General features: G+C 38.7%; 1 protein-coding gene across 6 annotated transcripts in view; it reads left to right on the top strand.

The window, feature by feature from the left end:
* The window catches only part of MITF (melanocyte inducing transcription factor), a 221828-nt gene that overhangs the window by 177670 nt on the left and 17729 nt on the right, over positions 1–26429 (top strand). For 4 of the 6 annotated variants that reach the window (XM_061128094.1, XM_061128093.1, XM_061128096.1 and 1 more), the window contains exons 3-7: positions 10326–10553; positions 11600–11683; positions 13956–14051; positions 22789–22906; positions 25089–25145. In XM_061128094.1, coding sequence (XP_060984077.1) covers positions 10326–10553; positions 11600–11683; positions 13956–14051; positions 22789–22906; positions 25089–25145 — 583 coding nt within the window. The remainder of the gene's footprint in view (positions 1–10325; positions 10554–11599; positions 11684–13955; positions 14052–22788; positions 22907–25088; positions 25146–26429) is intronic. The other 2 variants (XM_061128095.1, XM_061128098.1) reach the window with 2 other exon arrangements.

Raw genomic sequence — 26429 nt, 5'->3', positions numbered from 1 at the left:
TTTCAAGAATACTTTATAAGCCATCCAAGTGATTTCTTAGCTTTATTTTAAATTGACCTGAGCTAGGAGTGAATATAAAATGCACAGCATCAGGTACATGTTTTGATTGAATGAATGCTAATTCTGTTTTCTGTGTTAAAAAAAAATCCTGCTATATTTAATATGATATAACTGTGCATAATGATTTATATGGTCCTCAGAATGCAGGACCTGTAAATGCATGGTTTTCTCTTAAAGTGAGTAATGGATTAAGTTTATTGGGTCTTGCTGCTTCTCTTATAGGAATTTGATTCTGTAAGTGGTGTTTTTAACCTGGGATTATTCATACTCTGCAGGCAGATGGCTGCCACCCTTTAATCTCTCATATTTCTATTTGGCTGAGATAAACACTTGATGTTCTTTTAATACTCAAACCTTGGGTTTATTTTAGTTTGAGAGAGAACAAATAATATATATACTATGAGTTTTCTTACAGTAATACTTCCCCCCCCAACCTTTTTTAAATACTGCTGAATATTGTTTGTCCTAAATACCAAGCATGCCCACTTTGCAGTTTATAGTAAGTCTTCTATTTTATAGGTCATTAGTTTAGGATAAGAAGCTTGCTAGGAACTTTTGGTAGCACCATCTACTTTATTCTATTATAACATCACAGTTTTAGAAAAATAGATTTGCTGTCCTTTCCTCATGTGCACATTTCCTACGCATCTGTCTGAATTCAGAGAGCCTACAAAGTAGTAAGACAGGAAATGATGTTAAACTGTGCAGACCAAAAACAATGCAATATAAATGCATGCATATTTTAGCATGCATAGGATATGGGAGTACACTCCTGGATGTAGTTTTATGTTTGTCTCTTTACTCATTTAAAGTCCTTGATGGAAATTGATCAGCAGTGAAGGAGTTCCGTCATTTGTTACTGGGCACATGAGGCAGGGCCCTTAGTTTGTTTTCTAAACCTGGCGAGCCTTTTCACTTTTCCTTTTAGAGTTTGTTTTTGTTTTATAGCCTTTAAAATAGGGATAATTAAGCATATCCTCTGTTCCTTTGTCCAGTTATTTGGAAAAACAACTATAAAATTATTTATGCAAATTGTATTTCTCTTTTGAAAAAATTCACCTCATTCTTCAAATCTTGCTGAAACTTCACCATAGTAGGAAAACTGAATTCTAGATTGGTAAAACTTTCTTACAGAGCAAGGATTGACGTTTTCTCTAAAAATCCAGATAGTAGATATTTTAGGCTAGGAGCCACGTGGGTCCGCTGCTATAGTGTGGGAGCAGCCATGGACAACATGTCAACGAATGGACGGGGCTGTGTGCCAAGGAAACTTTATTTATGGACGTTGAAATTTGGATTTCATAAAATTCTCATGTATCATGAAATATCATTCTTCTTTTCATGATTTTCAGCCAGTTAAAACTGTAAAAATCTATTCTTAGTGTTTAGGCCATGCAAAAGCAGAGAGCAGGCCTAATTGGGCTGGTGGGCAGATCTCTGTTGATAGGTAAAAGGACCTGGCTGTATCAACTGTAGTCACTTATTTAAGTACTGATCTTTTTTTTTTTTTTTTTTGCTTATGATTTTAAAAAATTGAAGTGTAGTTGATTTACAGTGCTGTATTAGTTTCAGCTGTACAAGAAAGAAAAATCTGAAAATTCTTCAAATTCTGTTCCATTACCAGTTATTACAAGGTATTGAATATAGTTCCCTGTGCTATACAGTAGGACTTTGTTGTTTATCTATTTCATGTATAGTTGTGTGTTTCTGGTAATCCCAGACTCCTGATTTATCCCCTCGACCCTTGCTTTTCTTTTTGGAAAACCATAAGTTTGTATCCCATGTCTGAGAATCTGTTTTCTGTCTTTTAAATATGCTCGTTTGTATCTTTTTTTTTTTTTTAAGATTCCTTATATAAATGATAAGGGCTTCCCAGGTGGTCCTAGTGGTAAAGAGCCCACCTGCCAATGCAAGAAATGTAAGAGACATGGGTTCAGTCCATGGTTTGGGAAGATCCCCTGGAGGAGGAAATGGCAACCTACTCCAGTGTTCTTGTCTGGAGAATCCTGTGGACAGAGGAGCCTAGCAGGCTATAGTCCATGGGGACACACAGAGTCAGGCATGACTGAAGTGACTTAGCACATATAACTGATACTATATGGTGTTTGTCTTTCTCAACTTACTTAGTATGATAAACTCTAGGTCCATCCTTATTGCTGCCTGTGGCATTATATTATTCTTTTTAATGCCTGAGTGGCTCAGTGATCAGTGCAAAGAAATAGAGGGAAAAATAGAATGGGAAAGACTAGAGATCTCTTCAAGAAAATTAGAGAATCTAAGGGAACATTTCATGCAAAGATGGGCACAATAAAGGACAGAAATGGTATGGACCTAACAGAAGCAGAAGATATTAAGAAGAGGTGGCAAGAATACACAGAGAACTGTACAAAAAAGATCTTCATGACCCAGATAATCATGATGGTGTGATCACTCACCTAGAGCTAAACATCCTGGAATGTGAAGCCAAGTGGGCCTTAGGAAGCATCACTACGAACAAAGCGAGTGGAGGTGATGGAATTCCAGTTGAGCTCTTTCACATCTTGAAAGATGATGCTGTGAAAGTGCTGCACTCAATATGTCATTAATTTTGGAAAACTCAGCAGTGGCCACAGGACTGGAAAAGGTCAGTTTTCATTCCAATCCCAAAGAAAGGCAATGCCAAAGAATGCTCAAACTACCGCACAATTGCACTCATCTAACATGGTAGTAAAGTAATGTTCAAAATTCTCCAAGCTAGGCTTCAGCAATATGTGAATTGTGAACTTCCAGATCTTTAAGCTGGATTTAGAAAAGGCAGAGGAACCAGAGGTCAAATTGCCAACATCCGTTGGATCATTGAAAAAGCAAGAGAATTCCAGAAAAACATCTATTTCTGCTTTATTGACTATGCCAAAACCTTTGACTGTGTGGATCACAACAAACTGTGGAAAATTCTGAAGGAGATGGGAATAGTAGACCACCTGTCCTGCCTCTTGAGAAATCTGTATATGCAGGTGAGGAAGCAAAAGTTAGAACTGGACATGGAACAACAGACTTGTTCGAAATAGGAAAAGGAGTACGTTAAGGCTGTATATTGTCACCCTGCTTATTTAGCTTATATGTAGAGTACATCATGAAAAACATTGGGCTGGATAAAGCACAAGCTAGAATGAAGATTTCTGGGAGAAATATCAATAACTTCAGATACGCAGATGACACCACCCTTATGGCAGAAATTGAAGAAGAACTAAAGAGCCTCTTGATGAAAGTGAAAGAAGAGAGTGACAAAATTGGCTTAAAACTCAGCATTCAAAAAACTAAGATCATGGCATCTGGTCCCATCACTTCATGGCAAATAGATGGGGAAACAGTGGCAACAGTTGCAGACTTTATTTTTTGGGCTCCAAAATCACTGCAGATGGTGACTGCAACCATGAAATTAAAATATGCTTACTCCTTGGTAAGACAGTTATGACAAACCTAGACAGCATATTGAAAAGCAGAGACATTACTTTGTCAACAAAGGTCCATCTAGTCAAGACTGTGGTTTTTCCAGTGGACATGTATGGATGTAAGAGTTGGACTATAAGGAAAACTGAGTGCTGAAGAATTGATGCTTCTGAACTGTGGTGTTGGAGAAGACTCTTGAGAGTCCCTGGGACTGCAGGGAGATCCAACCAGTCCATCCTAAAGGAGATCAGTCCTGAGTGTTCATTGGAAGGACTGATGTTGAAGCTGAAAGTCCAATACTTTGGCCACCTGATGCAAAGAATGGACTCATTTGAAAAGACCCTGATGCAGGGAAAGATTGAAGGCAGGAGGAGAAGGAGATGACAGAGGATGAGATGGTTGGATGGCATCACCAACTCAATGGACATGAGTTTGGGTAAACTCTGGGAGTTGGTGATGGACAGGGGGGCCTGGTGTGCTGCAGTCCATGGGGTCGCAAAGAGTCGGACACAACTGAGCGACTGAACTAAATGCCTGAGTAATATTACATTGAGTCTGTATACAACATCTTCTTTATCCCTTCATCTGTTGATGGACATTTAGGTTGCTTCCATGTCTTGACTATTGTAAACAGTGCTACTATGAACATTGGGGTGCATGTATCTCTTTAAATTAGAATTTTCATTTTTCCTGGATATATGCCCAGGAGTGATTTTGCTGGATCTTATGGCCACCCTGTTGTTAGGGGTTTTGTTGTTGTTGTTGTTGGAGAAACCTCCATGCTGTTCTTTGTGGTGTGTATACCAATTTACATTTCCACCAACAGTGTAGGAGAGTTCCTTTTCTCCATACCCTCTTCTAGCATTTGCATTTGTCTGCATATGGTTTTGATTCTTCTCTCTTAGGTCAGGATTTGTATGCTTGTTGTCCTTCTTTTTTGCTAAGGAGAACTTTGTCCAGGTTGCAGTGAAAACATTGCTGAAGGAGATCTTGTGTTCTGGGCCGTTGTTTTCATTCATGGTAATATTATAAGTGTAGGACTGAAAAGAATCTTGTCACCTCTCATACATGACCCTGGGCAAGACTTTGGGTGAGTCATTTCAGAATGCTAGCTGTTTGAGAATGTTCTCTCTTTCATCGTGTTCTCAGGGATGATGGTTACATTAGTGACCATCTCTGTACATTGTCCTTTAAAAATAGTGTGAAGAGAATAGCGGTTTTGGGGGTACTGTGCTGCGTGTGCTTCGTCACTCACTCGTATCCAACTCTTCACGACTCCCTAGACTGTAGCCTGCCAGGCTCCTCTGTCCATGGGAATTCTCCGGGCAAGAATACTAGAGTGGGTTGCCATGCCCTCCTCCAGGGGATCTTCCCGATCTAGGCGTATAACCCAGGTCTCCCTCATTGCAGATGGATTCTTTCCTGTCTGAGCCACCACGGAAGCCCAAGAATACTGGAGTGGGTAGCCTATCCCTTCTTCAGGGGATCTTCCCAACCCAGGAATGGAACCAGGGTTTCCTGCATTGCAGGCAGATTCTTTACCAGCTGAGCGACCAAGGAAGCCCCTGGGGGTGGTAGTGGATAGCATCTGATTGAATTATAATCCATTTTAATATTTCTTTACTTACTGAACAAAAGAACACATTCTCTGTCTAAACACAAAGTGAGAAATCTAAAAGCTTTGTTGACTTGTTCAAAAAGTAAAATCCATTATAAAGTAAAGAATTATGGGAATATTCACCCAATTCTATTTTTATTCTGATCTACAAATAGTAGAGGTAATAGAAGGGCAGTGGATATCAATCAGATGGGGATTTTTGTTTCCTTCGGTGAATTCTTTTGTCAGCCAATTTGATGGTATCTGCAGGCACCATCTTACACTGATGTGCTCCAGGGTGTCTTTAGAATGAAACCGATGGGAAATAGCCTGTCAGTGTCACCTGGAAAGTGGTGAAACTAAACTGTGACAGCCAGAAAGTGATTCATTCCCATTCTTTTGCTATCAGTTCAGGATCTGAATGAAGGAAGGAAAAAGGGAAAAAGACAGTAGTAATAACAGAAAAGTTAAGTTTCAAAGCCATTGGATTTTTGCCCTTGACCCAGATAGCTCACATACTTACTTATGTGAAATATAAGTTATGTCAATAAAATATGGTGTTTCGATAGAGTGAGAAGTAATCCAGCTTTATTTTGTGGTCTGCACTTCATCTTCTCAACAATACCCAAGTTTTGGCATCTGAATTCTATAATACAGTTGGTTTGAAGGACAAAAACCTACAAAAATTACCAGGAAATCATACTGATGTTTAATGCCACATGTGTTTTCATTTGCATCCCTGTTTGGCTGTTTAAAAATGAATGAGAGGGAAATCACTAACTAAAAATCTATGGTTTAGTACAGTTGAAGACAGAACATTACATTTATATGGCTTTTAACATAGAGAAAGGAAAGACTTCCCTGATGGTCCAGTGATTAAGACTCTGCGCTTCTAATAGGGGGCAAGGATTTGATCCCTGGGCAGGGAACGAAGATCCCACATGTACAGTGTGGCCATATAAAGCAGTCAAAAGACTATAGTATAGAGCCTCATAATAATGTTATGGAAGTTGAAACTCCAGTACTTTGGCCATCTGGTGCGAACAGCCGACTCATTGGAAAAGACCCTGATGCTGGGAAAGATGGAAGGCAAAAGGAGAAGAGGGTGGCAGGGGATGAGATGGTTGGATATCATCACTGATTCAATGGACATGAACTTGGGAAAATTCAGAGATAGTGAGGGACAGGGAGGCCTGGCGTGCTGCAGTCATTGGGGTCGCAAAGAGTTGGACATGACTTAGCGACTGAACAACAACAAAAGCAATGCTATGAGAAATTAGGGTAATTAGTGTTTTTAAATTGAGGCAAGCAAAACACACAGTGGCTTTGTTATATGCCACCAACAGTGGGCAGTAGCATGGCTAGGATGGGGTGGCTACAATGCTATAGGTAGATCAGAGCTTCTCAAAGTGTCATCCGAGAACCCTGGGGGTGTCCAAGACTCCTGCCATTCCAAGGTCAAACCTACTTTTATAATAATAACAAAATGTTATTTTCCTTTTTTTTTAACGCTCATCTCTCAAATAGAGTACTATGCCATTTTATATTAGGGACTTGAGCATCCTTGGATTTTGCTATCTGCAGAGGTCTTAAAACCCATCCCTGTGGATTCCAAGGATAACTCTATACAGAAGAGTTTAACAGAGGCTACATAATGTATTACAATATCATTGTTCTCATGTCCAGCAGACTATATGCTAGTGAGGTATCTTGTGTTTTAAAAATTTCTGTTTTAATTCCTAAGATGATATATACAGATAGATATAACCCACATAAACACAAGAAATTCAAGAGTTTAAAAGTGTCCTAAGGCAAAAAAGAAAATTTGAAAACTGTTGTTTGAGATGGATTGCTAAGCCTAGTAGAAGTGTGGCTTCATTTAATGCCAAGAACACCTCTAGCAGGCAGATTCTGTTATCACCCTTATTGAGCATATGAAGTAACAAAGGCCTGGAAAGGTTAATATCGTGCAGAAGGTCACATAAGTAGTAAGGTGTGAAGTCTGAATGTGATCCCAGGTTTCTAATACTTAATTCTTCTGCTGACTGTGCCACCATGCACGGTGTGCCTCTCAGAGAAACACCAGGAATGGAATGGCCTATATTTGATACTAATTTTTCAGAAGAACTAACTTTTAAGAACCTCGGTGCTCCTGGATTCTTGGGCCCCAGAATATAGAAAGAAGGAGTCTCCTTGTGGACAGCATAGAGCAGAGACCACATTTCTGTTGAGTCCAACCAACAAGTGTGTTTGATTTGTCTTGTACAGTATGAAAAATCAAACAATTAGATGTCATTTTCATAATCTGGGAGTTTTCATTGAAAAAACAAGTTCAGGTTGCAGGCTAAACTGAAAAATGGAAAAAATGTAACTCAACTGGAATGGTATTCCCACAGGGCCACAGTCAGTTACAGATTATGTCAGCTGTTTTTTTTTTTTTTTTTTTTTAACATGAAGCACATGTGCTCTAATTTGCTACAGACCTCACCAGTCCTGTGAGGTCTGTGTATAACCCCACAGATCATGACCTCTTTATGTTACCTGTTTAGGTGTTGGATTGGTGATGTCTGGGGATGTTCTGTCTTCTCCATAATGTTTGTAGCTAGTCTGTTCTTAACTTAAAAAGACACTGACGGTAAAAAGGGAAACAATACTGAGCACCCACTCTGAGCACCCCAACCTGGTTATAGTAAAGACCTTACTGACAGTGCTGAATAGACAAGTTGCTTTATTCCTTACTAAAGCCTGAAATTCTGATTCATTTAAAGAATAAGGATCTGCCAGTGAATTAACATTTATTTTTAAATGTGCAGCCGTTTCTTTTTTAAGTGTTAATAGTGAAATAAGCACATTACACCCATTGCCCTCATTTTATGTTTATTTTAGTAATGTCTATTGTCCTCATCATTATCATGTCTGGACCCTTTATGAAACTTAAAATGTTTCTGTGCACGTTAGATCAGTCATTTGAAACAACTTGAGATTGTCAACTAAAGGACTTTATTAGCCCGGGCATTTGGACAAAATTATTGAATTTCAAATTCTTGTACTTAAAAGCATCTCACCATTTCAGCAAGTGCCTATCAGCCATTATCACAATTGTAAATATATATCTGTTTGTGTTTTTTGTCCTTTGCTTCACCCCAGACTCCCAGTGCCATAAAGCTGACAATTATATCTACTTGCTCACAATGTTCATTCTTTGCCTGGAACAGGATTAGCACATAATAACATTAAATAATGGAATGAATAAATGAGCCAATATATAAATACACCAGTTGTGTATATGATAAATGTTATTCTTCTCTAGCACCAAAAATTACATTAAAAGATTTTCAGTGAAAATTGTTATGCTTCCTAATTTGAGGACTAAATTGGGAGATGTGTATTTCTTATTTTCCACGTAAATATATATCCGAAAGTGCCTCTGTGGATATATGTATTTTTCCTTTTCTATTTAGAATAGCTCCCTCTTTTCCTGATGAAAGATCAGGAGGAAATTTATTTATCTGTCCAGCTAAGAATAAGATGCACCTTGAGACCTGGATGCAAGGTGAGACTGCTGAACTCGAAAGTTCATCAGGGACTCCCGCATAATAAATGCCAGTCTTTCTGTGTTTGGAAGGGGCCGAATTACTCAACCATTAGAAAAGTCTCTGTGTAGCTTTTAGGCAGTGTTCTCCAAAGAGGGCATCTAGCTCTTAACCTATTGCTGAAAGAGAAATAGCATTGTCTATTAATACTACTGGAACTAAAGATGAATAGTGAATTGGCCTTGATCTGACAGCGAGTTTGACTTTGATAGCTCATCCCTTAAAAAAGGTTCTTTTATATTTATGAAAAAAAAGCATGACGTCAAGCTGGGTGGGATGGGGGGGTTGATATCAATATTTAAGGGCAAACGCATAGGGCTTCCAAAAAAAAAAAAGCCCTTTGTGTGAACTTTTTTTTTTACATGCATAACTAATTAGCTTAGGTTATTATAAGCAGGGCTGCTGTGATGAAGTTTCCGGTGGTGTCTTGGGACACCTTGTTTGTAGTGCTTTCTCTATGCCAGTCTACGAATCGGAATTACAGAGAGTAGAGGGAACGAATAGTCTACTGTTTCTCGTTGGATTGGGGCCACCTAAAACGTGGTTATGCTGGAAATGCTAGAATATAATCACTATCAGGTGAGCTTTATTCTTATATTCAGCCTCTGAAATGTACTTAATAAATCGAGTGTTTCACCTTTTCGTGTTACTGTTGCAGACACACAGTTTTCAGTTGGTACGTGTCTTCCCATTTAATGTTGTTTATTGTTTGATGCCATAAGCAGTGATCCAATGTAGTTGTGAACAGGGTAAATATTAGTAGGATTTTTTCCCCCTTGTGCGTGGCTGTATTCTCCCCATGACTTCTATTCATAGCTCGTAAGATTAAATTGTGTTTCTCAGGGAAAAAGTGACTATATTGAGTATCATTGGTTTTGTTTAAAAGCTTCATATTCTCTATTAATGTTTTATAAGAAACAAGGTGAAAATATTTGGGTGGCTTAATAAGCATGCCTTTAAAAACACGTCCAAAGGAAAAAAAAAAAAAGAAAAACAAACAAACACATCTATACAAGTGTTTTCTGTATTTGAAAGAAACTACTTCATGTGGAACTGCTTTTTATGTTGAGTTTAAGGTCTTAATTAAAATGTTGAATACTCATGTCCAAATGAAAGTGGGAGGAATTAATCTGCAACTGGTTGATTTAATCATCAGAATGTTTCTGTTTATGTTCTACAACCGTTTTATAGTTGTTTCTAAAGGAGTTTTTTTTTTTTTTTTAAACAAAACAGAAAGCTGTTATATTTGCCAAAGAAAACTGAAATAAGTTATACACCTTCTTCTGGATTATTGTTTTGATCTTAATAAACTCTTTCAGGTGTGTTTGAGAAAATTATTACCCTACAAATAGTTGCAGATTTTTAGCTATTACGCATGAGAAGAAGGGCACAAGATTTTAAAGAGATGGACTGTTAATTAGCAGGGAAATGAAACCAGGCAGGGTATTAACCCAAATCCGAAGAGTTAGCCTTTAAACTTTCAGTAATAGCAAAATCCATCAGTACAGTGCCTGGTACCTAATAGGGGCTTAATAATCTATTCTGTTGGCGGACTGGCCTGTCTCATGTTTGTGCCTGAAAAGAAGAGCTGTCCAGACCTCACCAATAACAACACTTTCTTCTCTTCCCTCCATGGCTATGTTCAGGTGCAGACCCACCTCGAAAACCCCACCAAGTACCACATACAGCAAGCCCAAAGGCAGCAGGTAAAGCAGTACCTTTCTACCACTTTAGCAAATAAACATGCCAACCAAGTCCTGAGCTTGCCATGTCCAAACCAGCCTGGCGACCATGTCATGCCACCAGTGCCGGGGAGCAGCGCACCCAACAGCCCCATGGCTATGCTTACACTTAACTCCAACTGTGAAAAAGAGGTAATTCATGTCTCCTCCCCTCTCCTTTTTCTTACACTGAATGACTGTCTGTTGGATCTCCCTCCTGCACTTGACTGTGGACTCTAGTCTGTCCGCGTGGCCACCTTCACCGGCCTTTGTCCCAGACTCCCCATGCTAGCTGTCATCCTCCAGCCTCTCCTCCCCGTCACTGGCTTATTGGGTTATGGCTCTGGGCAGGGGACTTGGCCCCCTCGGAGCAGAACCCGGAGGCGAGGACCCTTTGCCTCCTATCCCGTTTCCTCTTGTTAGCTGAGTGTTCTCTTCCATGCCTTTCCATTTACAAAGCATTGAAAATGCAGGGAGAGAAGGGAAGGTGGAAAAGGGGCAGTAAAAATAGAAAAGGTGTCGCACAGGCAGTTTAGAAGTTCCGCTTGCTGTGAATGTCTGGAATATTATTTTTATTTCTCCCTGAGCTGGAAAGGAAAAACAAAAAAAAGCACAGAGTGTGCATGGCTGGATTGGAAGAATATAGTACATGAGAATCTACCAGAGAAGCAAAGATTTCCTTGCTGGGTGAATTCAGTTTCCTTAATAAATTGCTGCTGCTGGTGAAAGCTGCTTTTTTTATAAAGGCTGGGTTGGAGACAAGACTCAAACATACCTCAAAGCTAATTGTGGCACCAAAATTTGAAGCGTACCTAAAAGGCAAGTTGTGACTTAGTGCCTGTTATTTCCAAATTATGAGATGATGAGCATCATTTTAATGGAGTTTGACTGTCCTCTGAAATGTTCACGTGACTTCAGAGGTAACCCTTCTAAAGTTTGGTTGATTTTAATTTCTAGAGGGACTAAGACTTCTCCCTTTTACCCAAACCAACCATCTTATTTTTCTCTGTCCATGCTTGTCATCTGTCAAACTGATTTGATGGAAGTTCTTCCTTCCTTATTTCATTTCTTGGTCACATTCCACTTTACTGGAGAGCTTAGTTCATCTTGTTGCTACGCCATCAACCTCATGTGAATATGTCACTGAACAGTCATTTGCAAATCCAAGTCATGGGCTGACTTTGCTTGTGTTTTTGCAGGGATTTTATAAGTTCGAAGAGCAAAACAGGGCGGAGAGCGAATGCCCAAGTATGAACACACACTCACGAGCATCGTGCATGCAGGTACTGAATGACTCGGCAGCCCAAGGATATAACACTTTGTAATGAGGATCTATATTTGTGGCTCATCACACCTTCCTAATGACTTTGGATTTTTGCAACCCCCCCCCCCCCATTGATCTTTTTTTTTTTTCAATTGAGAAAGCTATGAGCAGTGCTGTTTTCTTCATTATGTCTCATGATTTAAAAACTACTAGGGAATGATACTAAAATGTATCTTCCCCTGAGTTGCCGTAAGGTGTTAAACAGTGCTTAAAATACATACATTTTAATAAATAAAATGTAAACTGCTGTACTTCATTTAGATACCATCATCAAAGTATGCTATACAAATTTATGGGTTAGCAGCTTGGCCAGAATATCTGTAAAACCAAGATGTGTGTATGTTTTTGAGATCTATATAGTTTTACAAAATGAAATCTCATGGAAAATATATTTGGAAACTTTATTTATTCATTTAATGATAATTCATGAATATTTTACCAAGCAATGAAAAGTTCTTCTGTGACATCCTGTTTAATGGATATATAAATTATGTTGCATCCATATATTAATTATATTTGTATATTTTAAATGTGTGTTGGATATATAAGAGGAAGAATTTTTTTTTTTGCTTTTTATCAACATGTATGACTCTTTTCATAAGAGAACAAATTATTTAAAAAATTCTTTACATCCATATATTAATTATATTTGTATATTTAAAATGTGTGCATGGATATATAAGAGGAAGAATTTTTTTTTTTTTGCTTTTTATCAACATGTATGACTCTTTTCATAAGAGAACAAATTATTTAAAAAATTCTGTCACACCAAAGCCACTAATTTCCTTTCCCTGGAAAAAAAAAAAAAAGATTAAACATTTACAAAGAAAGGTTGCTCATAAGTCCTCTGGCCCATTTTCCAGTTTACCAGTTCACTTGGAAAGTCATCTCTTAAAGGTATAGTTGGTGTGCCTGGAAAGGAAACAGTACTGGCAGCTACTCAAAACTGACCTCCGTTTATTCTTCTCTGGAGTCGCTCAGTGACACTCATTTTTTGAATGTATGCTGTATTCTTGGCACTGTGAGCACTTCATATGGTTTGTCCTGAAATCTCACAAGAATCCAATAAGGGCATGAGTATTATTAACCCCATTTTATAGGTTGGCACACTGTGACTCTTAAAGATTAGGGGCAATGATCCAGACCAGAAAGCGGGAGAGCCAGGGTTCTGACAAGCCCCATGATGTTGAAGCCTGTCTTCTTTAACTATGGCAAAAAGGCACACAGGAGCATCCCTCTGAGTTCTGAGATTTCACTGTGTACTTGTGAAGCACTATTAAGACCCAAGCAGATGTGTGCATGCGCGCACACGTGTGCACACACACATACACACACAACACACACACACCAAGTAGATCAAATACATAAGATGTTTACGAAGAAATGTTTTCACAGACTTGTCTTTGCAACTGCTGCAATGCACATGTAATCACTGTTGTTTATTATCGTGACTGATGTTTTGGTACTTCAGAAATAAAATTGATCTAGAGGGAACGTCAGCTCCACGACTGTAATGATAACCTCGTCCTGGTGCTCTCCTCCGGGAGTGCCAAGCTCACTGGCAGGCATACAAGGAGAGACTTAGTTTACAAGTCATTGTAAGATTAGTGCAGGGCTAACCAGTGGCCTGGGAGCCACAGTGCCCCACATACCACTATGGGAACGAAAGGTTGAATAGCCATCTGTGGGTTATTTTACTCCAAGGAAGGTGTGGGAAATGTACTGGATATAAATTTAGATGAGAAAAGGAAAAGGCAGCTATCATTCAAGGTGAAGTTTCCTGGTTCCTCTTTCCTGTTTAGGGCAGGCAGTTTTATACAACAGTTGAAAGCATAGTTCAAACTGTGGCTCTAACCCTTCTTCGATGTGTGACTTTGGGCAAGCTGCTTCTCATGTATCTCACCTGAAAAGTTGCTGTAATAACAGCACCTACTCTGGTAGGGTTATTGTCAGGGTAGATCAGTTAGTCCATAAAAAGCCCCGAGCACCGTGGCTAGCACCTAGTAATCACTCAGTATGTGCTGGTTGCATATAGCATCCTCCTCATCGCCTGTTAGCATTAATGGTCTTCAATAATGTACTCCTTTGGAGAGGAAGAGGACAGTTATCTCTTAGACTCTAACTAAAGAGTGTTACTTCTTTAGATTAGGAAAGACTGTGGATCTCTCTTTGAATTGCTTTGCACAGTTTTTGCTTATATCTGTCTCTCTTCCATTGCCTTTTTCCCTCAGATGGATGATGTAATTGATGACATCATTAGCCTAGAGTCAAGTTATAATGAAGAAATCCTGGGCTTGATGGATCCCGCCTTGCAAATGGCAAATACGGTATTGGTGATCTTTTTATTTTTCTAAAAGAAAAGCTTGAGATATTATTTCCAGTGCTTTTTCCCTGTTCCTGAATTTTCAGTTTCTCTTTGTAAGTGATTCATTGAGAAGTTAATTCATGAGGCAGAGAAATATCTCAAGATCACAGATAAATGACTCACATATTAGAAATTCAGAATTTCTCGTGAGTTTATCAGTAACCCCATAATAAAGCTCTACATTCCCTAGAGTCCAAGTTCACTTTCAATAACATGCTAGGTTTTCTAACTCCCCTCGACATCTGATGCCCAACTTGGTACACTGCTGCCAGGGGAAATACCGTGTGCTATTTTATTTACAGTGGTTTTCTGGTCGGCCTGAAAACATAATGCACTTTTTAAAGGAGATCCCTTACTATTGACAGGTGATTAAGTGACGTTCAGTTTGCCCCTTTTCAATGGCAAATTTATTCCAATTTTAGTTCATTAAGCAGGGGTCATATTTGCTCTTCTCTATTGAGTATTCCTCTCTGCAGTTGGAGCCTTGCCTGTAGAGTTTATCTTCTTTCACTCCATCCATTTGTGTCTTACTCGGTTCTTGCAGGAATTCCTTGAGTCATGTTGGGATGCTATCATTGCCCTCTGTTTTAGGGTTAGGAAAGGTTAGCTTGTGTTGCCCTAGGTTAGACAGCTTAGATGTGTCAGGGCTGGGACACGGTACATCTTTGAATGCCTAGTCCCATCCTTTTCTGTTTTCTATACAAGCAGTGCCATGAGACTGTCGTATTCTTTAGTAATTAGTATGTTTTTTGGGGGTATACTATTTTTATTAACATTTAAATTTTACCAAGAGTTCAAGAATATGCTAGCCTTCTGTTCAGATTTTTGAAATGAAAATAAAATGGACAAACAGGTTTAAGGATGCAATATATTTAACACTGCATAATATATTCACCAGCTGGACAATCTAGGGGGTGGTGTAACTATACACTTAGGAGACAAGACCTGGAATTGGAGGAAGAACCTACCATTCAGGACTAGGCAGAGGACTCTGGTTGCTGACAGAATCTCCCCTTGACTTCAGACTTGACACAAACCGACCAAATCTATCAGTATATACAAACCAGTGAGTTCAGGACAGTTACAGGATAGATTGGCCAGAGCTGGTTTGGATTGTGGGAGCCAGTCTGAAGCAAGCAAGATTGCTTGGAGGATGGAAATGTTGCAGTTGAAGTCCAGGATCAGTAGATGAGGGCAGTCATCTTGTAAAAATCACTAATTTCTACACAAGTTCCTAAGATGCTTTTCCCAAACAGGGTAGTAATTGGTTTTTAAAAGATTAACTTCCATGGTGGTAAGAGGGTGAAAGGGAGTTGTTAGTGGTTATAGAAATTCAGATTTGCAAGATGAAAAAGTTCCAGAGATGTGCTGCCCAACAATGTGGATATACTTAGCACAACTGAACTTTACACTTAATTAAAAATGGTGAATTTTAGATCATATTTTTTTTTAACCACAGAATTTTTTTTAAAGACTAAATTCCAATGATAAATTTCCTTGGCAAGGGAATGTGGTAGCTTTTACTTATTTTTACCAAAATCCCTAGAAAACCACTTTTTTAATAGTTACGTTTTCTTTTCTATCTTGATCCAGTCCTTTAAGTCACCTTCTTGAAGTCTTGAGGAGTAAGGACTCTCCTCAAAACCTCTGAGTTTTTACTAGATTGCTTAGTTTTGTTAATTTACTACCCGTTTAAACTGCCCCCCACTGTTTTGAAAGAACTAAATATTTTTTTTAGCAACTGTTTCCAGGCCAAACTCATCCCACCCTCTTTGAGCCCTGGGTCAGCTTCTGTGGATCCTTCTTGTTTTCAGCTTTATGCATCCCGTGAGGCAGACTGTGCTTGTCAGTAGTCAGAATCCTAGGATGAACATGAGCAAAAACCTTGGAGGAGCTTGCGTTCAGGAATTTATAATTTTTAAATATACCCATGGGGTCGCTAGGAGTCGGACATGACTGAGCAACTTCACTTTCACTTTCATGCATCAGAGAAGGAAATGGCAACCCACTCCAGTGTTCTTGCCTGGAGAATCCCAGGGACAGGGGAGCCTGGTGGGCTGCCATCCATGGGATCGCACAGAGTCGGACACGACTGAAGCGACTTAGCAGCCTCAGCAGTCCCCTTGTAGCACTAATTAGCAATGGCCAAGTCATTGCAAATTTCAGAAGAACTTTGCTGACAAGGGTGGTAATTTTCAAGTGGCATCAAATGGATACCTGCGCATACTCAGGAGAACTATAAGATTGACATGATTCTTTTAAATTATTCTTTTTTAAAAAATTTTCCCCAGTGATGAGGACCTCGGATGTCATCTGATCTAACCTAGTACTCACTGCCTTAATTTTCTCTTGTATATCCTTCATAGTCCCCTCCAAAATATCAGGCTTTCAGTTTCTTGAAAGCTTCCAAATCCACACTCATAAGTGAAGCAATGTAACACAGTGGTTGGGAGTTGAAGATTTACTATCAGACCTGGATTCAAATCCTAAGTCTGCCATTTACAGCCTGACCTTGCACATTACTTAGTTTCTTGAAGTCCTCCATTTCCCTATTTGTAAAATGGAACTGATCATTGTTTCTCCTTGACATGGTCATCTCCTAAATTATGAATTGTTGTTTAGTCATTGAGTCCTTTCCAACTCTTTTGTGACCACACAGACTGTAGCCCACCAGGCTTCTCTGTCCATGGGATTTCCCAGGCAAGAATACAGGATTGGGTTGCTGTTTCCTTCTCCAGGGGATCTTCCTGATCCAGGGATCGAACCCCTGTCTCTTGCATTGGCAGGCAGACTCTACCACTAGCGCCCCAGGAAACCCTAAAGTATGTACAGCATTTAGCATTGGAAACATAACTTGTACTCAACAATGTCTAAATTATTCTATATAATTTATTATAGTTTAAATAATTTTGATAGTATTTTATCTGGGTGATATTCACTCAGCACCTGTATTATGCCAACTAGAGTTGTTCTATGTTAGAATAATATCATGCTCAATAATGGAAATATTTCCCATAGTGAGTCTCTCTGTGGTTGTGGATCCCAGTTTGCATCGTGGAGAACCTGTCCTTGTGACAACCCTCTGAAGACATGACCTTTAGATTGAATACCCATGTCTCCTTGGTCAGTCTACCCTGGAATAGATATCCTAGTCCGATTGCTCGTGAACTCGCTTTAAGATTGATGTAGCCTTTATTAGATGCCTCCTATGTGACCAGCGCTGGGTGAGGTGCTGCGGATGCAGATGACTCAGGTCTCCTTCCTGGTCTCACTGGGCTTACAAGCTTAGAAAAGGAGACCACTTCAGACTGTGAATGGAGAAGGAGAATTCAGAACCAGAGAGACTGCCTCAGGGGAGTTCCCAGATAAGAAGGAATCCCCAGGGCAGTCTTTAATGAATTCCCAGTCAAGAGAAGAATAACCTGCAGCACCCTCAGGGGTCACTGACTTTGTCCTAGTCCCATTTCTCTTCTGTGGTCTCCATATCAGAACTTTCCCACAATGAACTATTTCGGCATTTTACAACTGGCAGAAAGACACTGTAACACAGAAGTTAGGAACACAAACTCTCAGCCAGACATCTGAATTCAATACATACTCGAGTGAGTTGTTTGTCTTTGCCTCACTTTCCTTCGCTGGAAAATGGGGATCATAATAGCATCTAAAACAACAGAACCTATGCCGTCATTAAATGTTAGTTACTAGCTCTTATTCTTGGTCAAATTGGGTTTTAGTTGTTAGAATTAAATAATAGAACCACTGCAACTTTACTAACATTGTAATTTTTTCCCCACAGTGGAGTTTAAACTTAATATTCTTTATGTTGGGCATTTTTTCCTTTTAGTTGGTTCTTTGAAATGGTCTATTTCAAGTTAACTGCTTTGAAAAATAAAGTGGAAGGAACACTTTGAGAGGAAACTATCCTAGAGAGGGAACTATCCTAAGGGAATTGGAGTCTAGAAATAACTATTCTGAGATCACAAGGGCCCTCTTGTACCATCGCAAACAAAGAATAAAAGTCCCAGTTTACTTGTGCTTACAGTACTTAATTGATATTCAGAGAAGGGGACCATCCAGGGAGAAAAAAATAATAACATTTTGCAATTATCATTTACTTGGAAAAATATTCATTTTGGTGGAGCAGAACATTGAAGAACTTGATTCAGACAAAGTTTAGGGAACATACGCACATGTGTCTACCTTCTCTTTATTTGTCCTAGTTGGACTGTGTCTTTTATCTGTCCATTGTATAGCTCGGGCACTGGAAGTGAAATCTTGTCCATCAGGTTAATGTGCTGGATAAAAACCCCACAAAGACACAATGTATTCATGTTAACAGAAGGTGTGCTTCTTCTTCCTTAGCTTTAAAAGTGTTATTTTGACCTAGTAATGAAGTTAACTGTGTTTATGGGGGAATTTTTCAAAATGATAAAGGGAACCAGTGTGTCTTTTCCTAAATTTGCATGGCTAGGAGACTGATTTTTAGTTAGAAATCCATATTATTTTAATCAGCCTCCCTTTGAGTAGCTTTCATAAGTAATGGCTGTTAATATAAAGAGCCTAAGCCATCATTTAGAACAGTCTTTCAACCTTGGTATTGTTGACATTTGGGATGGATAATCCTTTGTTATGGAGACTGTCTTGTCTGTTATAGCATGTTTAGCAGGATCCCTGGCTTCTCCCCGCTGGAGGCCATTCACACCTTGCCATCCCACAGTGACAACTCAGAATGTCTCGAAACAGTGACAAATGTCCCCTGGGAAAAAGGGGCAAAATCACCCCCAATGGAAAAATATTTGGAATATGGAGTGGTCACTTTAGCCGCACACATCGCCTCATTTCTGTGCTTAGATCTGCATTGCAATCCACGGGATGCTTGGCAATTCATATGGCAGATAGTTCTGTTAATCAAAGTGAAAATTAGTTTGACTGCCCAAAAACTGTGACTTCCCTGGTAGCTCAGAGAGTAAAGAGGCTGCCAGCAATGCAGGAGACCCGGGTTTGATCCCTGGGTCGGAAAGTTCCCCTGGAGAAAGGAATGGCAATCCACTCCAGTATTCTTGCCTGGAGAATCCCCGTGGACAGGGTTGGATACAACTGAGTGACTGAACAATGAAACAGTTTATCAGTCACTTTAAAAGCAGGTACTCTGTTTCACTGTGCGTGCGTCTTCAGTCATGTTCGACTCTTTGTGACCCCCATGGACTGTAGCCCGCCAGGCTCCCCTGTCCATGGAATTCTCCAGGCAAGAATACTGGATTGGGTTGCCTTTCCCTTCTCCAGGGGATCTTCCCAACCCAGAGATCGAAGTCGCATCTCCTGCATTGACAGGCAGATTCTTGATCACTGCACCACCTGTTTCACCCACTTTATCTTCTTTACTTTTTACAAACCCCTGTGAGATGGATGATATGACTGCTACTTTTCAGAGAGGGACATCTCACCTCACAGCGTTTAATATCATTTGGCGGGTCAGAGACAGGCAGCTTCTAACCTGAGTCACTGGCTCCTTAGCCCAGGATGTAAATGACTGCACTGTTCATTTGTAAATTTGAGTACCCACAGTTACTCAAATTTGAGTACCCACAGTTAGGGTTTTTATTTGCTCAGGTTCATTTGGAGATTAATTGAAAATTGCAGTTTTTAATTGATTATTATCAGCAGGTTGAGCCTGCCCTCCTCCCAATAATACAATTAACATGCAGTGTTAACCTCCTATCAAAAACCTGCACTCAGAGTAATACCTTGATGTTCCTTTTTGTAAAGTCAGCATGATAAGTTACACAGAGTGCCTTTTTAACCTCTGTGCCTGGCTCAGAGTAGGCACCCACAAAATTAAGTTTTCCTCAGCAAAATATCCCAGCAGGCTCTATGATGCCCACTCCTAACCAGCAAGATTGGAAAAGCTGCCTAAGCGAGAAATCTTTTCAAGAACTCTCCAGAGGGTTATAAGCTGCCTTTTCAACTGGAAGTAATGATGTTTGACCTCAGTGGAGTTGCCCGATAAGGCGTCTTGTTCCAGAGATTTTAATTCATCTCTCTTTTTGGTCAGCCCTGCTGTCCGTCCACACAGTCTTCTCTGTAGTTTTTAACCCCTGCTCAATCCATTTCTTTCTGAGTTCTCCCCACTTGCACCCGACTTGTCCATTCATCTCTCTCTCCCCCAGTCTTGTGTTTGTGTCTCTGTCTTCCCGTTTCCACTTGTCCCCTTGCGTCTTTCTTTGTATCATCCCAGTTTTCAATTCTTTGACCCTCTCTTTCTCTTTTTGTGAGTCTGTATTTATTAAGTATATGTACACATAACATCTTCCTTTAGATTGTGGTTAGAAAATATATTCTTATCCTGGAGATGTTTATAATAGAACATATCTGTTCAGTATGGATCCAGTGCTAACTTAGAGGTTTTTTTAAAGTTAGTTGTATTTATCACTTGCCTATTATTTATTCCTAACAAATGATCCTAACAACACAGTTGCATGCTTTGCACACAGTCTGCACATGTGATCTTTATTTCTCAAGCCATGGAAATAATTGTTTTTAGCTTGTGCCATTGAATCTCAAGTCACATTATTGGTTTATTAATACCCGATAGTTCTTCCCAAATCTGAAATTCCAGAAGGATAGGAAGATAACTTGAGCAAACTCCAGGAGACAGTGGAAGACAGGGAAGCCTGAAGTGCTGCAGTCCATGGGGTCTCAAAGAGTCAGACATGACTGAGCAACAACAAAGGAGGAGGAGGTTAAAGCTTTGGAATCTCGAAGTCTTACCAGATGTCATACCAGCTTTATAACTTTTGACTCTCTGACTCTGCAGTGCTGTATTGAGACATTTGAGCCTCTTTCACTTTGCTGTATTAAGTTGGACAAGAATAAAACTAAACACTCACAGGGCAAGGCTGACCTGAGAAGATGACCTGTTTCATATAAAACCACTAAGTGAAAAGACAGCTAGTAATCATGGTCACTTTTTTATCAGTTCCTTAACTCGAGGCCCTTGAAATACAGTTCAAGGGCATTTTACATTATCACATTTTCATATGTACGTATAGTGAGATATGTGTAATCCATTTCATATGCATAATTTAGATGCTGTCTTCACAAAGGAACAGAAGACTGAGTGGAGAAGAGAGATGTGTTCTGCTGATCTGTCTGTTGGAACAGCCCCCAACCCCAATCATACTAGAGCAAGTGTCATGTTAACCTGTTGGAAAACATCTTCTTCTCTTCAGTCTTTCCCATCTCTCTAGCTAGGGGTTTAGCTTATAGAGTGTTTCATTAGAAGTCATGACAGGAATATGATACCTGGTGGGTGCCAATGGAGGAAGCACATTTGATTCCATCTTTATTTCATGGTATCTTTTAATCTATATGTTAGTGGTTATTTGAAAGAATGACACATGCTATATTGTGATATAGCCTCTACCAGGTACATCTGTGTTACTGAGTATTTTAATCATACTTAAATGCTATCTACATTTACTTTTCTCAGTAAAAAATTCAGAGTGTATAATCGAGTAAAGGAAGAGCTGAAAGACATAAACTCTCATCTGGTAATGATAGTTTCAGAAATTATTCGAGTTAAGCTGGAAATGGGAAGTTTCTGCCATGGAAGTAGTGAGATCACTTAACTGTTTCCCAACAATTAATACTTAGACCTTTATTTCAGGGGGTGGGAAAGGGAAGTGTCTTGGATCTCATGTTTATAAAACTGGGTACATCAAACTCATAGCAAAGAGCTAGTCACAGGGAAATGCATACGTGACAAAGGGAAGTCATTGTTGGGATAAAACAGAGTCACTGCTTGAAAAATATTAAATTCTGAACAAGAGACAAACACTCTTAAGCTCGTTTGGAAAGGCTCAATATTTCTTTTTTTTTTTTTAAGTGTTATCATTTTGTTCTTTTATGAAAGTCAGTGGGCTCCCTCTTGTGGCTTTGTGAAAGATTTCAGTTTCAGGGAAAATACCTTTTTAGTATAATGGTAAGGATACCATTTCTTTTCCAATAAGAAAACACTTTTCACTACTTTGCTTTGTAGAGAGAGAGAGGAAGAAAAGGAAGGAAGAAAGTTGACTTTGATGCAAAACCGGACTTGGCTACAAAGCTATGCCACATAGAACACAACTTATAATAATAATAGCCAGTATTTACTCAACATCTACCATAAGCTACTTGATGCTATAAATAATGAGTTCACCACATTATCCTTTGTCTCGATGCTCACGATAAACCTATCCAATGGGTTGTATAGTGATGTGATGTGTGTGAGATTCTGCCTCCTTTCCTGACTCTAAGGGAACCCCTAAGGAGACCATATATCTGTGAATGAATGAAATGGTAAACATCTCATTTCCTGTATTAACGAATATTTTTTAAATGAAATCATTTTTTTTTTAAATTAGTTTTTCTTGGAGTATAGTTGCTTTACACTGCCGTGTTAGTTTCCGGTGACGAGCACAGTGAACCAGCTGCACATGTACATCTGTCCGCTCCCTTTTGGACTTCCTTTTGATTGTGTGTTGAGTAGAGTTCCCTGTGCTAGTCAGCATGATGTTCTCATTAGTTTTCTGTTTTATACCTGGTATCAATGGTGTATATATGTCAATACAGTCTGGAATAGGATATGGGTTTTAGCTGACTAATTTAGGAATCATTCAATGATTCATTTCCGTTACTGTTTTTTTTTTTTCTCTTTCCAGTTACCTGTCTCTGGAAACTTGATTGACCTTTATGGAAATCAAGGCCTGCCACCCCCAGGCCTCACCATCAGTAACTCCTGCCCAGCCAACCTTCCCAACATAAAAAGGGAGCTCACAGGTAAATACTCAGCAAATGTGCCTCTCACTGGAGGTTTTTGGTTCGTGTTCTGTTCAGCAAAGTTATCCAAGTCGTGACCTCCAGAACTATTTCCAACTCACACACATATGTTTTTAGGTCTGGCTAAGACTTTGAGCTGTGTTTTAGTGTGGAGTATTAATACTTGGAAATCCTGGTTTCCAGTATTACTTGAGATGCTGGGAATCGGCCCCCGCCTTCCTCCATGAGTGCCATCATTGTGTCTGTGGCCGCTGTCCCCTTTGGGGTGACAGCAGCAGGCTCCCAGTCTGGATTTTTCCTGGCCCTTAGTAGCATTTGAGTTTCAGAACTCTGGTCTGAATTTTCCTTTGACACACGTTCAGACCCACAGTTGGGACAGACTAAGGCCATATTTCTTACCTCTTAAGATGCTTCCTGTTACTTTTGCTCTATCACATGCAAAAGATTCACTCAGATTGAAGAAATAATTTATCAAATAGAGCAGTGGGTATCGTTTGCTCTTGAGGCAAGTGTGAAATTACCTGTTTCGCCATTTTTGTTTAACGCTTTAGGGAAGGCATTTGGCCATTAAAACACAATGAAACTGCAGTAGAACTGGCATTCTACCCTGCTGGATTTTATGGCCTTCAGCTCATCTGAGCCCTTTTTATTATTTGATCCTTGCGTCCTACAGGATTTGGTGAACAGACTGAGACTATGGAATATAGATTTGGTGCAAAAAAATTCCTGTTCTATTCAAGCGTGTCTTTGAAAGAACAAAAACAAAAGTTCAGAAAATTGTGGCAGGAGAAAGACATTAAAAAAAAAGAGACATTGATTTGGCTTTTAAAAAGATGAGTAATAAATACATAAAAACCATCAAAAGCCAACAAACACATAGATATCATACCAGGAAGTAATAATACAATGAAGTTTTAGAAAACATAGCTAAATGAAACTTGTATTAAATAATGATAAAATATGGTTAGAGTGACATGCATAAAATTTTTGAGTGTAAAATGGAGTTTTGAATTATGTATATGATTATTTCTTCAGAAAGAAACCACAGCAGCAGGGGGAAAGAGGATATAAGAAATGGGTGAAGAGGGTGTACATTTATTAAATTTTTTAAAAAGCAGGTGTAACAGACAATACCTCTAGAGTCACTGGTATCTTATAAAATGACCGATTCAGTCTGGACAAGGGTAAAATGGCAGGAAAAGGAGTAAAGGGAAAAGAAATGAGGTTCTGAACACTGATAGCTCGGGAAGCAGTATGCTATACACAAAATAGAATGGGCTTACGAGTCAGCAAATCTGACCTCATAATCTGTTATACATTGTAATAATATAATAAATATGCTATAAATTATGCCAAAAAGATATCTATTTTTAAATACAATTCTGAATTATGATAGTGTCATGTTTTTATATCACTTCTGAAAGGAAACTAACAGAGGAGTCCCGAATCCCCAGGATTAGTCAAGCAACTTGATTTGTTTTTCTTTGTTTCGTTTTACTGTAAGGCAGCAAATGATCCCTTATCGCAGAGATCGCACCAGAGTTGCTATGCAAACAGATCAAATGGAGTTGTCACCCAATGCGTCTGTCCCAAATGCCTATTTTTGTTTTTATAAACTCAGACTAGTAAATAGTTGCCCTAGAAGTCATTGAATCATTTCATTCTAACAGGTTCTGATGGAACCTGGCTCAAAGTTCTTAAATAATGAATTCATTTCCGTGAACCAGTTAGAGATCCAGTTTAGGAGCTTCTTGCCTCAGTTTCTGTCTCAGTGTTAACAGATCAAAGAAAGACCGAAAAGTGCTGTTGCCTGAAAAAAAAAAATTTGACTGCTGACAATCCTCTATTGACAGCAACTTCTCATAATCTCTGGTTATTTATTTTTTTGTTGTTCATACCTGTCGTTCCAGCCTGTCAGACATCTTTGTAACTGGTCTTCTACCATTTTGTAGAAGCTAAGTTTTTGCATTTGTTGGGTATATATTGCTTTTGGAAAAAAAAATGAAGTCTTTGATTCAAAGTTAAAAATTTTTTAAACTCTGTTTTTATTTATAGTTAAGTCAGATAAACATCCATTTGTTTAGACAATGAAGTGTTTTTTTAGTTTACACCACTGTGTTCCTTGAAGGGTTCTGAATTCTAATAACTTCATTCATATGCACAGCATGTATTTTCCCCACAGAGTCTGAAGCGAGAGCGTTGGCCAAAGAGAGACAAAAAAAGGACAATCACAACTTGAGTAAGTTGGTTTTATGTTCATTACATTGGAGTTGGTGTTCCTCCTTCTATCAAAAGGTTTCCAGGCATTTTGAAGAGAAATTGATTTTGCCTGTTAAAGGTATATTTTATGGAAGAAAATTGTTTTTTGAAGAGACCCAAGTATATAATTTGCCTCCTATTTTACTCTCAGATTAAAGTGAATTATATACACACACATACACACACTTGTTTTCAGTATCCTGAGGACTGATTTTTTTTCTTTTTTTTGTAAGAGGGAATCTTGATCCCTGACTACCCAATTATAAGTTGCTCACTCTGGCACTTAACTAAGAGAAGGGATTATGGAATCACCTTCTCCAGTGAGATTTAAAAGAAAAAAATGAAACATCTGGAGGAGAGTCATTGAGTGAGGTGTGGTAGCCTCCCACATTTCTGACTTTAATTGTTATTTAAAAAAAGGTCTTCTTAAATCCATGGCTGATTTATGTCAATGTATGGCAGAAACCACTACAATATTGTAAAGTAATTAGCCTCCAACTAATAAAAATAAATGGGAAAAATAAAAAATAAAAAACAATAAAAAAAGGTCTTCTATCTGTAGAAGGATTGCCATTTGTTGTATAACTTTCTATGAGGAAGTGATTTTTAAAAGTCTAACAGTACTGTAAAATAAAAATTTAAAAATGCTTTTTTAATAATTAAGCATTAAAACAGAAAAAATAGAAGTCTCCTAATGTTTAAAATTACTTTCTTACATGCTTACTTTACTCTTGATCATATCTTTATGCTTTTACCTATGAAAATTCAAGATTTTTGTTACATAAACAAGTTCAAGAGGCTGCAAAAAAAAAAAAAAGGGGTTGAACTTGGAAGTAGAAAATTGTGTCTGTGTGAATTTCTCATCTTAAGATCCCCTGTGCTCTTTTTCCTAAATTGATTTTTAAGGATGAAGTTATGTATAAACACTTTGTCCATGTAAAAATGATAGGATAAGCTCACAGTTCTTCTCTGAGCCCTAAAAATAATCATTGTTGGTTTTTTTTTCAATTTGTTATTTGTCTTTGCAACCTTTTCCTGTGTATTTAAGAATACACACCCTTATGCATGCAGAGATTGTAATAGAATGATTTTGTTTGTGATTTAACACAGACAGCCTCATATTGATGCCTGGTTTTTTACTCAACAGTGTGTCCTAAAGACCTTTTGCTATTACTCATCTAGATCTATCTACTTTAAAAAAAAAATTGTTGCATGGTGTTCCACATGTGACTTGTGATATTTAGTAATCCTCCTACTGCTAAGT

The sequence above is a fragment of the Dama dama genome, chromosome 24, assembly GCF_033118175.1.
Source record: "Dama dama isolate Ldn47 chromosome 24, ASM3311817v1, whole genome shotgun sequence".
NCBI lineage: Eukaryota > Metazoa > Chordata > Mammalia > Artiodactyla > Cervidae > Dama > Dama dama.
The sequence above is the reverse complement of the archived record's forward strand: the minus strand, read 5'-3'. Positions and strand labels throughout refer to the sequence as shown.